Source organism: Protopterus annectens, chromosome 16.part0 (assembly GCF_019279795.1).
Source record: "Protopterus annectens isolate FY-2018-M chromosome 16.part0, PAN1.0, whole genome shotgun sequence".
NCBI lineage: Eukaryota > Metazoa > Chordata > Ceratodontiformes > Protopteridae > Protopterus > Protopterus annectens.
In genome coordinates this window covers 338,153,651-338,172,287 of record NC_056750.1, presented here as the reverse complement: position 1 = coordinate 338,172,287, position 18,637 = coordinate 338,153,651, and the positions used below count along the sequence as shown (strand labels likewise).

General features: G+C 41.1%; 1 protein-coding gene across 1 annotated transcript in view; it reads left to right on the top strand.

The window, feature by feature from the left end:
* The window catches only part of NUP188 (nucleoporin 188), a 3,305,077-nt gene that overhangs the window by 2,988,596 nt on the left and 297,844 nt on the right, over nucleotides 1–18,637 (top strand). Inside the window, exon 43 of the mRNA XM_044058121.1 lies at nucleotides 3,571–3,644. Within this exon, the coding sequence (XP_043914056.1) occupies nucleotides 3,571–3,644 (74 nt within the window). The remainder of the gene's footprint in view (nucleotides 1–3,570; nucleotides 3,645–18,637) is intronic.

Sequence of the window (18,637 nt, the reverse complement as noted above, 5' to 3'; positions counted from 1 at the left end):
ACCAGGGTTTTTTAACACTGCAGTGTCTACATTTCTTAAAACTGAACAAGAGAAGGGAGAAAGAAAGTGGGGGGGGGGGGACCGCAGCACCTATTTGCAGTCCCCATTACACTTAAAAGTAACTGAGAAAACTTTACTTTATGGCATGCAAAGAAACCAATATACCACAAAAATAGTACTATTAAGAAAAGAAAAAAGTTTTCGCAAATATAGTTGTTGCATTGTAATCCCACATTGTTACTTTTTTATTACTGTTCATCTCCATCTCCCAGATGCTGTTTTTGCTTCATTTCCAGTGTACTCTCGATTCTTCTAGTCAGCTCTTATGGCTCCCTTCCTTCTCTCTATCATTTTCCATTGAAACATTGGAAAAGGTATCTACGTGGTCTTTGTTACCAGAATAACAAGAAGCAAAGTCTCCACCTGTTTTACAGCTCACTTTTTATTGGACAAACTTTTGTATTTCCTCCTTAGCACGTATGTCATCAAAAATTTTGTCCCACCGAGGAGAAATATGTTTTTTTTATCGCAGTACAGTGAAGATTGGAATATTAGCCCTTTCCTCACTGTAGTGGGATCTCGGAGTTGGAATATATATTGGGGGGGGGGTGTGTGCAGCCCCCCACAATAACATTTTCGAGGTCCTGCATTTTCACTATGTAGAACATTCGATGTTCTAATATAGATCCCACACAATGTACCCTTTCAACTAACAACTCCTGTTGTAGAATACCAGTCTAGTTGCTTATTTCTGCTTTCATACAATTAATGGAGTCTGTTCCTTCCAGTTTCTCTAGTATAGCTGAAAATCTCAGGTTTTCCCTACGTGCTCTGTTATTTCTTTGAAACATCTCTTCCTGAGCAGTCTCGTATTCAGCCAGCCTTTTCTTCATTTCAACCAGGAGAGCTCCAACCCCTGCCTGGTACCTTAACTTTGTATTGGAAAAACTCACTCTACCTCCTTTCGAGCCAGCTGCTACTGCAGATTTAAAATTCCTTTCCTGGAAAACAGCCTTCCTTTTAGCAATCACTTTTGCTAGAAGGATTTCTGAATTACAGGCCCTTATGGCAGTGGAAAAATACACACCAATCAGCCAGTACTTCACCAGTAATTCCTTTAGTGGCAGTGGAGCCTTTCATCATCTTTCATGCGGACAGGGTGTCACTTAGGACCAAACCCATCTTTCATGCCCAAGGTGGTATCCAGTGTGGCTCTTAATCAGTCCATTAATTTGCCAAATTTCTTTCCCAATCCACAGAACAAAGGGGAGCGGATTCTGCATTCATTGGATGTACACAGACAACTTAGAATTTACTTGGACAGGACTAAATCTCGAAGAAAATCTGAACAACTGCTGGTAGCATTTGCTGCAGGGGCAGATGGGAAGGCTATTTCAAAGCAAACCATTTCCAAATGGATAAGCCATTGCATTCATTTCTGCTATAAGCACCATGGAAAACCTTTCCCCCAGGGGATTAGATCCCATTCCACCAGGGCTGCATCTACTTCTACAGCCTTTCTCAGAGGTGTTCCTACCAGGGATATTCTAGAAGCTACCACCTGGAGGTCAGTTCATACTTTCACCAAGCACTATCACTTACCAATTTTCTCTAAATCCAGAGCTGGCTTTGCCACTTCTGTTTTTGGCCTTATAGCCAGTCCTAATTCTGTATAAATCCATCCTCCCAACCTTAGCTCTGGGAATCTACTCAAATGTAATGACTGCAACAGTGAAACACGAAGAACATAGTACAGTTGTGTACACTTACCATAAATGTAGATGTTCGAATGTATTCACTGTTGCAGTCCTGGTTACCCTCCCTCCAGCCCCCTGTTTTTTCTCTTACTATGCCTCTGAGGGCAACCTGCCAGCAGATTACCCAAATGTAATGACTGCAACAGTGAATACACTCAAACATCTACATTTATGGCAAGCGTACACAACTGTACTTTCTTAAAATGCCCAAATTCTTGATACACCAGTTAAAGATAAATGTTTGTCTGATATTCACATTTTCGGGTCTTTTGAAACTTTTAAAAGAATAGGAAGTTAAAGAACAAAAACAAGAAGACTTTCAGCTCATTCAGTTTTTCAGATAAGAATCACGTTCCAGAAGGTATTTACAGAAATGAGCAAGGTCTCTTCAGTGACCCTTCAGTAACCACCTTATTTAATGAGTTTGGTCTTTCCCAAGCTTTTGTGACTAGGGAAATAAACATTGTGAAATAAGCAGAAAAAGCATTCCTATAAATGTAGTCACTGAGCTACTCCTAACAAAATATCTCTGTACTGGGAGATTTCATTTATCCTATGCTTAACTGGTGTTACCTACACCTCAAAAGCTGGATATATCCAAAGATTACTGGACCTCATAAATAATGATTCCTTAGAATAAAAAGCTAACCAGTTAACTTAGTGGTCAGAACATTCTGGACCTAGACCTGTATAATTAACCCCCTCCTCCCATGGGTACCATGCCTATAGTATCATCTTCTCTGGCCTAGCAAACCAGATTAAGAACCTTCTTTAAACTTGTAATTTCCAGTGCTGTAAACATTCAGATTATAAGGACTTTAAACATATAAACCTTCTTAAATTCTATGATGAGATAAGTTTTTTGTTTGTTTAAATTGCAGTTTCACCCTCCTACAGTAAGTCTAGCAGTCCAGCCTTCACTGCCCTCCTCTGTACAAATGAGACATCAGCATCTTCTGTGAATGTATATTGTGTAAGGTTAGTAATGACTTTGTCAGAGCTGTTTTGTGAAGTTCACGTATTTTCTATGGTATTGTCATTTTTGATGGTGAAAGAGTGTCTCTCAAAAAATTGAAGGTAATCTACAAATCGGTATGAAAATACAGTGGTATGGCACTAATGTCATTCGTATCAAATACATGTAACTAATGAAATCTTGAACTAAAACCACATTTGCTGCTAGGAAATGTTAGACTGACCAAGGCAAAGAGCACCTACTACTGATTTACAGCAGTGATGTGTCTCGAAGATTACTGTTAAAGTGAGTACTTCCACTGTTTGCCTGTTCTGCATGATTTTGAGAAGCCTGCATTAATACCGTACTATCATCTTGACAACATGTTGCTTTCCTGAAGTGTCTCCTTTTTGTGTTGTAAAGTTACCATCTTATTGTATTCTTTCTTTTGTTTTTTTTTTTTTTTATTCAAGCAGCATGTCTGTTTTTGGATATTTTAGAAAAGCCAATTTCTTTTGCATTTCTTTAAATACAAAATAACTGGATCTATGTACATGTTGGGTAGTTGGTTGTTTTTCTAAATTCTGTCATGCCACAGTTTTGTTTCTGGCTTTTCTATTCTGTGTTCTTATCTGTTCAAACTGTTATAAGCTGCTGTTTGATATGGCAACATCAGGACAGTAAAACAGAATAAGTGCCAAAGAGAGACTGCTATACCCTGTTTAAATCCTGCCACAAAGTCTGTGAAAGTAATTTTTTGTTTATAAGGCTTTCTTTAAAAGTTTTACTGAGTGCATAAATCGCGAAGTAATATTGTGATATTTTTCACACTGTATAGTAACACTGTTCTCTTTGTAGATTGATAAGAAGAAAGAGCCATTATCTCAAAGTCTGACATCTTTGACCCATTCAGAAGACACTGCATCCCTTAAGTAAGTTGTGGAGCATTTAACCTCGTTTCCAAAGCATTAGTGGTTTGTTGGAGCGTGTGAGATTTGCAGCTTGAGAGAGGTGTGTGTGTGTGTGTGTGTGTGTGTGTGTGTGTGTGTGTGTGTGTGTGTGTGTGTGTGTGTGTGTGTAAGTGTAGTTTAAGAAGTTTAGTGTTGACACTTAACTAGTTTATGCCATTTTCAAATCATTGGCTATGATATTTTGTTCGTTTGACTGTCCTTTCTAAATTTTTTAAATTATTTTCATTGAATATATTAATTTTTATGTCCATTTCACAAATCCTGCAACTACTATCAGAAAATGCCTTGATCCCCTTCTTTAAGCACATGGTTGAGAAGATCAGACCTTAACATAACTTGCCATTTTGTGTTAAGAGTGCTAACTGATGATAATCAACCCATTAAGATGATTGTAATTAGAAGTAATCTGATGGGTATAGGCTTTTCCCCTACCGTCCAACTGCTGTGTCCTACCTTAGACGAAGAGTTTAAGTGTGAGCAGAAACAGCAGCTGCCTGTCTTCTCCTGCTAGTTGGGATTGCCACCTCACTCAACAAGGAATGATTCTTCTGGCAGTTTTTCATTGTTTCCATATGTGGCATGTTATCAAAACCAGTTCTTATACAGTATTACACACACATACAGCAGTCATTACGTTCTTTACTGTTTTGCCCCGCTATTAAGTACATCTTGGTGATTACTTTTGTCATCTACTTAGCACTAAACATTTAACATGTTACGCAATGATCCATCTTTGATAGCCAGTAGGACTGTGCTGCAGGCATTGGGATTGCTTGGCATCTAAAGTAATCTCAGGCTGCCTGCTTGTCTCCTTTCTCCTATCCCAGCATTTTTCTATCAACCTCTCAGAACAAGAAATCTGGACAAAGCCTAAAATAATGGGGAGGGGGGAAAGGGCTCAGAAATAGGGACAGAATTTAAATATTGCTCTTATAAACTCAGAAATTTGCTAGAATAACAGGCTTTCTGTTAGCGTGCATTTTCTGAAGGATATGAAGTCTGAAACTCAAATGTATGCCATTATGTATACTGTTATTTAGTGAATTAAATCCTCAGTGACTTGCCAGGAAACAACAAATTTTGAGGAATAAGCGAAAAATATGAAAAAATCAAGATATTCTGGGAAAATGTAGACTGTTGGGAGGCATGCATCCCAGCTAGTACTTTCTTTTCATGCTCTTCAGTTCCTTATGACCAGACAAACTATTCTCAGACTGCAGTGAAAACTCTAATCTGTTTTTGTTTTTGTGTGTCTGTAGCGCATCTTTTTTTTTTTTTAGTCCAGGTATGCAAGAGTTTGTGTGTGTGTTCTGCATGCCAGTTAAATTTCATTTTGCACTATTCTTTTAATAGATGTGAGAGAGAGAGAGAGAGAGAGAGAGGATGGGGGAGATTGGGTGGGTTTGGGTTGCAATTCTCCCCACCCCACCCCTTATCAGCATGCTGGGCTTAGGACCAGATTGTATGACTCCAGTTGGGTGATCATGCCCAGTGACAGGTACAAGGAATATCTTTATTGCCTAGGTAAAAGCTACAATGTCCCAACAATGTAATGGTGTTACATTATAAGTACAGAAAAGTAAAGCTGCGCTGTAAAGCAGTCCCTTGCTAGAAAACAGCCTGACCCCAGCTTATAAGCATTTTCCAATGCTGGCCTTTAGACATTGGCCCCCAAAGTCATCAAGTATATTTTAATAAAGAAAATGAGGGCCATTTTTAGGAAGTTAAGATCTCCACCTAGGTCTCCTTTTATATGTGTAAGACCAAATCTATGGGCCTCGACCCAAACACAATGAGCATTGAAGCAGATCTACAGCAGTCATAGTAGAACCCTACCCCAAAATGGAAGATCAGATTGCACCAGAACCCTTCAACTCTTACTTTACTGTGAGCCTCCTAACCCAAAGCTGACTACAGAATGTTGGCTACAGCATTTGCGAAGGTAAAAGCAGAAGGTGTGTGACAGGTTCTTCCATCCCCCCTGACTGAAGGATTTTGGGGGGGGGGTTCATTGGAGACTCGAGTTTTAGCATTTCCTCTACTCCCAGCTTCTCCAGTGTGGTGGTCTTGCTTATTCTTTTTTCAGCTCCAGTTTTGTAATTTATGATACTGAACCCAGTATCACCAGTGTTTGTGTTCATAGACAGAGCATCACTGTATTTCTTTTTTTTAATATCTATTAAATCATCACATTTTAAGGTTTAACATGACTTTACATATGTAGAAAAGAAAGCAAACCATAGTAACAGTTTCTTTTATTGTCATACAGTATACATATAGGTTTTCTTTTTAACAGTTTACATTCACTGCATCCTTACATAAATTGCTCAATTCTTGGCTTTCGTTTACCTCACTTCTCTTCTTGAACTTTGTTCTGCATGTGTTCTAACAAATTCAGTTTGTTTCTATGAAATTTTTCTGTAGCTCCCACCTCCAGTTCTTTTATCTAATTTTCAATATCCAGAGCTTTCTTTACATTGGGGTTAGATTTTGATTTCCGTTTTGTAGTAATTTGTTTTTTTGGTAGCCAGTATCATTAAAATGCCTTACTATGCCTAGGCAATTGGAATCCTATGTCTCAGCTCAAAATAATTATTTTCTTGGTTACAACCAGTTGTTCCCCCAACATTCCATTAGAATATTCTATCGGGGAATTTTTTTAAAAATTGCTAACTCATTACAAAAAAAAATTGTTTTCATTTGTCTCTCTCTCTCTTCCCTGTCACATCTGCAGTATTTGTTACCTACCTGAGGGCAAATCCTTAGAAATCTTTTTAAGGTATATAAATATCCATGCAAGCACTTCTATGCAAAAATCTTAAACGTCTGGACTTTTTTTTGAATACTTGAGAGCCTTACAAATTTCTTCTCATTGTTTCTTTTGTAAACTGCCTTTCAGTTGTCTTTTCCCTATCTTCTCTAACCACCTCTGATTGATTTGAATAGTTATGCGGTCTACTAATTATCCTCTTTTTAACAGATAATTTTATTCTAGACTCAACTAAAAACTACTAGAGCTGGTCATTCACTTATCACTCCCCTATTGCTTTCTCTTTGCCTTGTACTCTGCTAGCCATCCCAGATAGGGAAGGCAGTCTCTAACCTGCCATCCAAACATCTAAGCCTCATCCCTCTATATTACTTTTCCCTCCTGGATTATTTACTCCTAGCATCTTGGTTCCTTTGCTGACTTCCTCCATTAAATTCCATCCTACTTCCAAATTTTCCATATCCCTACATGCAGACATCCTTACTGAAAGTATTGAACAGAGAAAACTATAAAGCAGTTAAGACAAGAAGTGTCATTGTTAGAAGACTACAGAATAGGGAATAGATCAAAAATACTAAGAAAGATAGATATGATAAAAGCAATGTGCGGTATTAGAACAGACCAGGATCTATCATGCACTATGGCAAATAAAAAAATTTCAGCACAGGCAGGAAAAAGTTAGAAGTTACGCAGATAAATATAAAGGAAAAGTACAAAATAAGCAATTTATTGATGACTCAAAGTTTTATAGAGAATTGGTAAACAAGGTAAAAGGAATTGAAAGACCGCCCCCCCAAAAAAGAAATACATACATTTTGGAGAAGTATCTGTGGAGATCCTGTGGAACTTAACAAAGATGCTAAATGGATAGAAAAGTAAACAAAAGAATAAGAAGTTTAAGTGTACAGGATATGAAATGGGATGAAGTAACAGCCAGAGAGATTGAAACAAAGTTAAGAAAAGCCTGTAATTGGAAAACCCCGGGCCCAGATGCAGTACCTAAATTTTGGTTAAAAGTATTAACATCTTTGCACGAAGAGTTAGCCATGAGTAAGAACTATTTATATGCGCACCCCGAACTGACACTAACCTGGCTAACAGCAGGAAAAACAATGGTCCTACTTAAGAGTGAACCTGCAAGCTACCCTAAAAATTGTAGACCAATAACTTGCTTTCCAATGACATATAAATTATACACGGGAATTGATACTGACAGAGTTTATAGTCATTTAGAGGAAAACTCAATTCTGACAAAAGAAAAGGGCAATAAAAGAAAGTCATATGGAACAAAGGATCGTTTGTTAAAGTCATAGTGGAGAGCAGTGAAAAGGGGAAGAATGTAAGTATGGCATGGATTGAGTACAAAAAAAGCATTTGATAGTATCCCACATTCATGGATAAAAGGGTGCTTAAAAATGTATAAGATACACCCCACACTGATTGACTACATTACAGTGACCATGAAACAGTGGCAGACCACTTTGCAATTAAGCCATGATAAAGGACGAATTATCAGGTATAAAAATTCAAAGAGGCTTATTCCGGATCTATATCAGTTCATAGAAACGTCTGAAGTTCGAACACCATATGTTCGAACTTCAAACCACGAACTGCACAAACATCGAAGTCTTAGAACAGCAATTTTTTTTCCCAGGGAAAAAAATCGCTGTTCCAAGAAACACACACACAGCACAAGCACACCAAAAAAAACATCTAACCCTACACTAAACTGTACATACACTTCTACCTATCCACTTACCTTAACCCAAACCCTAACCCTAAGGTCCGTCACTATCACACACTCACCTGACCTGCGCTCTAACCCTAACTCACCTATCCTGCCCTAACCCTAAAGTCTTTCACCATCGCACACCCACCTCACCCGTGCTCTATCCCTAATGTCCACACAATCGCACACTTACCTGAACCCGACCCATAACTTCCCACCACAGTCCTGATAATCGCGAAGCCACAGAAATGGCCCACCGAATTCTTTCCCAGGGAAAGAATTCAGTGTTCCGCAGCTTTGCGATTATCAGTGTTGGAACTTTACAGTTCGAACATCTGGTATTCAATATTCAGCCGTTTCGACAGACTGATTATAGACCCGTTTATTCCAGAATGACTCTGTCACCGTTGGTATTCTGCATTGCCCTTAACCCATTAAGCTGTTTACTTAGCGTAAGCCATGGCTATAATTTGGCTCTTAGAAAACAACAAAGTGTAAAGACTTCTCATCTTCTCTTTGTCGATGATTTAAAACTATATAGCTCATCAGATGAGGAACTGAAAGCACAACTGCAGGTTGTCAAAACTTTTTCAGATGATGTAAGAATGTCTTTTGGTCTTGATAAATATGCAGAAGCAACCTTTAAAACAAGAAAACTGCAACACCAGGAAAACATCAGTTTGGGACAAGAATGTAATATAAAAGAGTAAGAGGGAGTGTATAAATATTTGGGAATTGATGAAGGATCAACAATAAAACATGAGCAAATGCGAATAAAAGTTAGTAAGGAATACTTTATAAGACTTAAATTAATCCTGAAAGTAGCGTTGACATCTAGGAACAAAATCCAAGCTTAAACCAATTTGCTCTTCCTGTCCTGACTTATAGTTTTGGAGTGATTGACTGGCCCCAAAATGTGTTGGATAGATTAGGTAGGAAAACAAGTATGTTTCATGCTCACCAAATGATTTATAAAAGTCAGTGTATACCAAGATTATATATTTCCTGTTCTGAAGGAGGGATGGGCCTCCTTGAAATTGATTACATGTAGAGATCTGCAATCATGGAACTCCACACATATCTGCTGACCTCACAAGACCAAAATGTAGTGAAAGTTTTGAAACATGAGGAGAATAAATCTAAGATGACTTCTCTGCTTAATCTAGCAGAAGCATATCGGCATCAAGCAGGAATGAAAATCAAACCAGAAGTAGATAAAAATCAGGCAGCAACTGAATGTGCCAAAAAACAAAAGAAAGTATATAAGGTGAAGGACCAGATGAGAAGGCAAGAAATGTGGAAAATGCATAAATATCGTTGCAAGTATAGAAAACTTTTGGAAGAACCTCATGTTGATCCGGAATGAACGCTGAAATGGTTAAGGAGAGGTGAATTCAAACCAAGAGATGAAAGATTAATATTGGCCGCCCAAGACAGTGGCCTACGTACACGCTTGTTTACAAAGTCCAGTGAACATGTTGGAGAAACAAAGAAATGTAGATTTTGTAAAACTGAACTGAAAACAGTCGCACACCTCGTTGCTGGTTGTGACATACAAGTGGCAGAAGGACTGTATACTGAAAGACATAATAAAGTGGCAAGACTGTTGCACTGGGGATTCTGCAAACATTATAGTACTGAAGTGGCTGGAAACATGAGCCACAAAGCATCATAGAAAATGATGAAATTTATATCACATCGGATCACCCATTACCAACAATTCAGAAAATAATACTAGAAAACCGGATATAGTGGTCCAAGAAAAGGATACAAAAGTAGCATTGAAATTGCCACACCCAGTGACTACAGTGTCTTGCGTACAGAAAGACACTAAATCATAAAATATCAGGATTTGCAGGCAGAAACGAGAGCAATGTGGAAGAAAGATACCCAGACAATTCTAATAGTAGTAGGAGCAACTGGTTTTATAAAAAAAAAAAAAATCTGCAATCATATTTAGATATGTTACTAATCCATGTAACCCCATACGAGTTGCAGGAGGAGTCATTACTAGGCACGTTGTGGGTGCTGTGAAGAGCACTTCTGCCTGACATCAAAGATTGAAACAATACTAATTTCATGAACTTTAATCGTACTTCGACTTAGGAATGAGGTCCATTCCCATCATGGTATTAGTAACCCAAAAGATCTGGAGAAATTAAAAAAAATAGAAGAATCTCCTTTATCCATTCCTGAGATGGCTTAGTTCATACAATGTTTTCTATTACATTATGAGTATAATATTTTGGATTGTGGTGCTGGTCCTATTTAAGAACTTGAATCCACTGTCTTAGTCTCTGTCTCTCAAACCCTTCCCATCCATTTCATAATCATTCTTTTCTGCTTTGAATTATAACCTTCTGCTTGAGTTTTGCATTTGAGCCCTATGTAGGTGTAAAGCACTCATTCAAATCGGATCACTCTAAACTACTCTGTTCTAATGGAAAGATTCAACTTTATTTCACTTAACTCTTGCCCTCTTACCCTCCCAAACAAATTATTTCAATTCTTTATCATTATCCACAGCTTTTCTGGCTGATAAAATTATGCCCAACGTTTGTACAAGACCGAAGAAGCTAAGAACATTTTCTCTGCTTATATTTCACTGTCCATATCCATTCATAATCAGAGGCTATCAGTTTCTGAACTTTTGTATTGTCTTTCTTCTTTTTATTTGTTTATGTATATATTTAGATACCATAATAGAATTCATTGTAATACATGCACCTATATAAACTGAAAAAATAATGTCGAATTCCAAATGCTAATCCAATGACAACAGACACCAAATGATTTTAGCACTTTCATTCACTATTTTATTACTTGAACTTCATCAGAAAAAGTTTACTTCTGATTACCATACCAGTTATATCCTTAAATTTGTGAATCCTTTGATCCAGTGTTGTCTGTTCCATCTGGATTCAACCTGTGAGTTATCAGATCCATCCCAGAACTGATGCAGACCTTTTTTCAGAGACTTTGATCCAGGAGCTCTGCTTCTACACATAATACACTACTTCCCCTATCCACTTCAATCCTGTTTGCCTTCATTTGGGACTGCAGCATGATTAATGAGCTCCATGACTGTCCTTTTTTGGGTTAGGTTTTCCACCTTTGTTTTCCTCTACCCATTATAGGACCTGTTAGGTTAGTATAGAGTTAGTGTATTTGTTGTGTCTGGGCATTCCTGCCCTTGCTTGCATCTAGCTTTCTTTTCCAATAGTGTTTTTTTTTGTGTGTATATGGATATAAAAAAAAGTTGAGTGTGATTAGTATTGTAGCAGTAATAGCTGTGCTTGTGTTTTAGGGATTTAGGGTGTGTTTCTGCGTACAAACATTATACCCTACCAGTGAAGAGCTGCAGCAGCCAAGATTTAAAAGCTGCTTGGAGAGTCGAGTCATCCAAGAGGTCCCACCAGACCAGCAAGGATCCAGCGTCTATCCCAGATTTTTTGGTGTCAAATATGAACAAGGACTTTAGATCAATTCTGGATGTAAACAAATTGAACAGTTATGTCAAGCAGACCAAGTTCCAGATGGTCATGGTGCAGTCCATTCCACCTCTGTTGGACAGCTGGATGTGCTCAATAGATTTCAAAGATGCCTGCCATTATACAAAGAGATAGTGGAGGCAGTCCAGGAGAGTTGTGGTCTTTCACCTGGGAGTCTGTCATTACCAATTCCGAGTGCTGACAGTTTGTCTTACCACAGCATCTCTGTGTTCACCAAGTGCATGGCAGTTGTGGCACCCTGACTCAGTCTGCATGGGTTCCAGGTCTTCCTGTAACTGGATGATTAGCTCCTGACTGCCTCTATGAGGGTATCCCTCATCAAAGCTTGGGACTCCTTGCTCCATTTGTGTCTGTCCTTGAGTATCACTGAATTACAAAAGGTCCAGTTGGGAGCCAGTGCTAGAGTTCATAGCCTGCCATTTGGATACACTCTGTCAGACAACAAAGCTTCCATTTAGCAGGTTAACTTCTGTTCAAGCAGAGGCATCTCGTCTACTTCTGACTCACAAGCCCCATGCCTCCATTATTCTGAGGCTCTTTGGACACATGGCAGCTTTGATTTGCCCAGTACCTTTAATGAGATACCATATGAAGATCTCGCAATGGATATTAGCAGCTCAGTGGTCGTATGTAACTCATCCCATGGATTTTCCAGTTGTAGGAACAAACTTGTGAAATGCTGTTTGATTTTGATTGGAGTACCCTCCTGTTGCTGCTTCTGAGCAATCTTTGTTCTTCCCCACTCTCAGTCCACTGTCATTATGGATGCTTCAATTCTTGGTGTTGTGTGGGACATTTCGAAGGGAAGATAGTCCAAGGGATGTGGTCACCTTCTGAAGCCATTCTTCACATCAGTATCGATTGAGAGCAGTCTTCCTGTAGTTGCCAGGTTTTCAGGACCTCCTTCTCAAGGGTGTGGTTGTTGTACAGGTGGACAACATGTCTGTGGAATGGTACTTTAACAAGCAAGGGGGAACACAACCTTTCCCCTCTTTGTCGGGAGGCCATGAGGGTGTGGCAGTGAGTGATCATCTCTCAAATGTTTCTGATTGAAATGCCCATTGTGGGAAAGTCCAACATCTTGATGGACGGTTTAAGCAGGGACATCCTCACGAGTGGTCCTTGAATAAGTAGCAGCTCAGATTTGCCACTCTATACAACATGAAGTGCTGCAGGTTTTATGCTGTTATTCCCCTGGAGAGGTGGCCAGGGATACTGTTCTGTACACTTGGCCCCCTGGTCTCCTTTATGCCTACCCACCCACTCCCCTCATAATCACATTTCTTCAGAAGGCAGCCAATTGCAGAGAGACAGGGATTCTCATTGCCCCATATAACCCAGACAAGTGTGGTTCTCCTTTCAGTGGTCTCACCTATTTCATCCTCTCTAGATGCTGTACTTCATTCTGGGTCTGATATCCCATCCAGCGGGGATTCCCTCACCCATCCTTCAAACATTCAGATTAACTGCATGTTTTTTCCATTTCCAGTAATAATCAGGGATCCCAGGATGTCCTTCAAGGATGCATCTGCAGTCTTTACAAATGGGTTGTCCTGTCGTCAGGCAGCCCTTCGGTCGGCCGGATTCCAAAGTCTGGGTCTGGCTTCGGCTGGTGTCGCACTTCACCCGACGTCATAGCGGCAGTTATTCGGGTATAAAGGCATCAGCCGACGCCATTTTCCTCAGTCTTTCTTGCCGTGTGGCGCCCAAAGCAGAAGCTGTTCGCAAGTGCCGGTCGGTCAGATCCAGAGATTACTACTACCGAATACTACTTCGAAGACTTCTATAAAGCTAAGTACCCCGTTGGGGACTCTTTCTTGCCTCAGCCGATGTCAGAGAAAGTTAATAACTGTTTATCTTGTGGGAAACAAATACCTCATAAGGATTTCCACTCCTATTGCATACATTGTTTAGGCCCAGACCACGACGTAGCAGCTTGTCTAGCTTGTGCTTCTTTTAACCGACGGACGCTTAGACGTCGCTCGGACTTTGCTAAACAGATTTTCGGCTCCGATTTTGCCTACATTATGCCGTCGGATCCTCCGACTACGCAAATAACCAAAAAACGCAAAGAAAAGGACCGACACTCACGGTCCGCGGTTTCAGCCGAAACCGCGGTTAAGCAAACCACGAGTGTCTCGGTTTCGGCCGAAACCGAGCAAGCGGTTCTTTCTTCAGCCGATAACTTGCCTTCTACCGAGGCCTCTTCTATCCTGGTAGAAACGGCTTCTGAAATCCAACCTTCTGTTGCGATTTCACAGGATTTATCAGACAGCATTCCCCTAGATATTTCTACCCCTGCACGTGGAGCTGCTAGGCCTCCTCCAGCTATGTCTATTAAGGCTTTTGCCAGGGCTAAGGCAGCCAAAGCATCAAAACCTGTGCCTGCCAAGCCCCCCTCTCACAGGCCCAGCACCAGCTCCCATATGCTTTCTTTGGCAGAGGATCTCATCTCTTTAATTCGTGGAGCCCAGCCTCATCCAGACAGGGCCTCTCTCCCTCCTCCAGAAAAAAGGCCTAGAGCAGAGCCCCCTGAGCCAGTAGCCACAGATGATTCCTCGGATGACTCAGATCATACAGACCCTCCTGAGGCTTCTTATTCTCCTTACGAAGACTCTGATGCTGAGGAGTCCATCCCTTCAGCCTCTCCTCCTGAGGAATTTTCCTTTGGGGAAACCTTGCATGCTATGAGGGAACAATTTCAGTGGCAGGGCCAAGATTTCCCAGACTCTAGGAAAAGGCTTAGGACCTTTCTACACTTGCAACAGCATAGGCCTTTAGCTATACCTCCAGTCCTATCTGTTGTTGATGATGCATTTAATGATGTTTGCACTGCTCCTGATACTTTACCTCCGGCCCCTGCTAAGCCCGATAGGTACTACAGGGTCCCGGACACTCATCACCACTTATATAAGGCTCCTTTAGCAGATCCAGAGACTGTCTCCCAGGGCCCTAAAGCTGTAGCAGCTACTTCTTCTAAAAACCCCCTCCCCTCTGAAAGGGATTCCAGGTCCTTAGAGATGGGGTAAAAGTTTACACCTCTGCTACTTTGTCAGCTAGAGCTTTGAACTGCCAATTTCATATGATTCAATATCAAGAGTTTATGCTTGACCAGTTGACTAAAAAGCTGTCCTCAGAAGAATCTATAGATAAAAAGTATGTTCAAGAAATGTTACATAACATACAGCAGGTTAGTAACCATTCTTTAAAATGTGGCTATGATGCACTGGAGGCTTCCTTTAGATCAGCCATGACTGGCACAGTTATCAGGAGGCATGCATGGTTGAAAGAACAGGCATTACCAGACCATGTCAAATCTAAGCTTTTGAGTGCACCTATGGACAAGGTCAATTTATTTGGTGCCCCCGCACAGCAGGTACTAAAAAAGATGGAAGAGAAAGCAAAATCTGTGCAAACAGTGAAAGATTTCTTACAAGTACAACCTCCAAGGTTTAGCAGGAACTGGCCCTCCAAGAATTGGTCCTTTCCGGACACCTCTAAGGCACAAAGAGGCAGGAATAGGCGCTCTAGAGGCAGAAACCAATCCAGGGGTGCCTACAGGGGTCGCCAGTGGCAGGGCAACAACCAGCAAGGTACGGATACAGCCACCACCACTACAACAACTCAATCACAGTGACTTGGCGGTGGCACCGCCTACCAGGGAACAACTAGAAGCACCCTTAGGCGGAAAGCTAACATTATTTTCAAGAAACTGGCACTGCATTACAAGAGAAAAATGGATTTTGCAGACTATAGACAAAGGCTACAGGTTCCATTTCCATACACTCCCAGGAAAGAGAGGAATGCCAAACCTACCACCTTCTCAAAGGGCAGAAGCTCTAAAACAAATATCTCAATTATTAAGAATGAGAGCTGTGGAAAAGGTACCATTTCTGGAGCAAGGGAAGGGATTTTACTCCAGGCTCTTCCTGGTACCAAGAAAATAAAACAAATGGAGACCTATTCTAGACCTGTCCGCTTTAAACACATTCCTCATTGTCCCAAAATTCAAAATGCTGACCCTACAGCAGCTTCTTCCCATGCTGGGCAAGGAGTCTTGGCTGGTAACTCTAGATCTCAAGGAGGCATACCTGCACGTCCCCATAAGACCAATTTGCAGAAGATACCTCAGATTTCTTGCAGGATCAGAGCATTATCAATTCTCAGCATTGCCCTTTGGCTTATCTACTGCCCAGAGTGTTCACGAAATGCCTGGCATCAGTAATCGCTCATTGCAGACTTCAGGAATTCAAATTTATCCCTACCTGGACGACTGCCTGATACAAGCGGACAACAAAAAAAATTCACAGAAGATTTACAAAGAGTCATCTACCTGCTGCAAGCCCTGGGATATACAGTCAATACAAAAAAGTCAAGGCTGATTCCATCCCAAAGAATAACCTTTCTGGGTGCAGAACTGGACACATCAAAACAAATGGCATTTCTAACTGCAGAAAAGAAAGAGCAACTTCCTCTCTACTTCTTGGCATTGACAAAGCAGAGCCATCTAACTGCAAGAAAAGTGCTACAAGCTCTAGGCTTCATGGCATCCTGCATAATTCTGGTACCTCATGCCAGGCTGCATATGAGAAAGCTACAGTGGTACCTAAAGAATTTGTGGTCTCAGCACAAGCACAGCCTAGAAACCAAAATTCCAATAATCCCATGCCTGAAGCAAGAGTTGTTATGGTGGGCTCAGGCCTGTCAATCAAACACAGGACTGCCCTTTTGCAAAAGTCAACCAAGACAAACCATCACGACAGATGCCTCAGACCTCGGTTGGGGCACACATGATGGGCAAGTGCTTTCAAGGCCTATGGACTCAAGACCAGCTGCATCTGCACATAAATCTAAAAGAAATGATGGCAGTAAAATTGGCAATCCAGGCATTCAGACCTTTTCTCCAAGAAGGCCAGTTGATGATAAGGACAGACAACACCACAGTTATGTGGTACATCAACAAACAGGGAGGCACACACTCATACCCTCTATGCCGGTTGGCACTGGACCTATGGGATGTGGCTCTGAGCTACAACATTCAGTTACAGGCAATTTATGTACCAGGAAGGAAAACATTCTAGCAGACATATTAAGCAGAACTACAACAGATGCCCACGAATGGATGCTGCATCCGGACATCTTCAAAACCATCACAAGAGAATGGGGATTACCACAAATAGACTTGTTTGCATCCCCTTTCAATCACCAGTTGAAGAAATTCTGCACAAGGACTTGCCACCCACTTGCTTGGAAGGTGGACTCCCTATCCTTCAGTTGGAAAAGCCTGACAGCATATGCATTCCCACCACTACCTTTGATGCACAAGGTGCTTCTCAAGATCAAAGAGGAACGTCCGAGGATCATTCTGATAGCCCCAGACTGGCCAAGACAACATTGGTATCCACTTCTGAGGAGCATGTCCCGGGGACAAATATGGACACTGCCCCTGATCCCATTACTGCTGACACAGAACAACTACAACATTCTGCATCCAAACTTAAAAACTCTGCAGCTAACTGCCTGGAATATTACATAACAGCAATTAACCCGAATTTATCCCAAAGGGTTAAAGACATAATCCTGGAGGCTCGTAGACCTTCAACAAGAAAGAATTATGCAGCAAAATGGAAAAGATATCTCATCTGGAGTACTGCAAAGGGGCAAGATGTGACACTGGTGATCATAGCCAACATCCTGGAGTACTTGGCGGAGCTCTTCCATACAGGCCTGTCCTATTCCTCCATCAAGATACATGCATCAGCTATTTCAGCAGAGTACAGCTTGGATCCTCCTGTCTTCTCGCACCCTCTGCTCAGGCAGTTTCTGAGAGGAATCAAAAATGTAAAACCTCCCAGGAAACCTCCATTGCCCGCATGGGACTTGAACTTTGTGCTAGAAAAACTGACTCTTCCCCCTTTCGAACCAGCAGCAACAGCAGAATTACAATACTTATCCTGGAAGACTGCCTTCCTGCTGGCAATAACTTCAGCAAGAAGGGTCTCTGAACTACAAGCATTAATGGCAGTGCAACCCTTCCTAATCTTCCATCAAGATAGAGTGTCCATGAGAACAAATCCTACATTTATGCGTAAGGTGGTATCCAGAGTATCTTTAAATCAGGCTATCCACCTTCCTACATTCTTCCCCAACCCACAGAACGGGGGAAAGGCTCTTACATACCTTGGATGTACACAGACAATTACGCTACTACCTGGACAGGACAAAAAACAATAGAAAAACTGACCAGCTTCTGGTAGCATATGCAGCAGGAAAGGAAGGAAAACCTATTTCTAAACAGACAATCTCCAAATGGATAGGAAATTGCATTAGATTTTGTTACTCCTACCATGGAAAGAAAACTCCAGAGAACATCAGGCCTCACTCCACAAGGGCTACAGCCACTACCACAGCTTTCTTACGAGGAGTGGCTACCCAAGGACATTATAGAGGCTGCTACTTGGACCTCCGTGCATACATTTGCCAAGCATTATAACTTACCTTTATACTCTAGATCCCGTGCTGGCTTTGCCACTGCTGTTTTGCAAGGGATCCTAACTACACCATAATCCCTTCTCATGTCTTCCTCCCCTAGTTTAGCTATGGTATTCTACCCATTTGTAAAGACTGCAGATGCATCCTTGAAGGACATAGTACAGTTTTGTACCTACCATAAATGTAGATGTCCGAGAGGAATGCATCTGCAGTCAGGATTACCCACCCTCCTTCCCATCTGAGGTACTCCTAGGGTATTTGCCAATCTTCAGCTAGCTTGGGGGGGATCTATTATGGTGTATTTGTTTGTATATATGTACATACATGCTTATTTTATGCGTTTGCTCTCTATTTGGAAACTTTGGCATTTATCCAAATTTAGCCATCCAAGAGGGCACCTGGCATCTGGGGCAAGAAACGCTGAGGAAAATGGCGTCGGCTGATGCCTTTA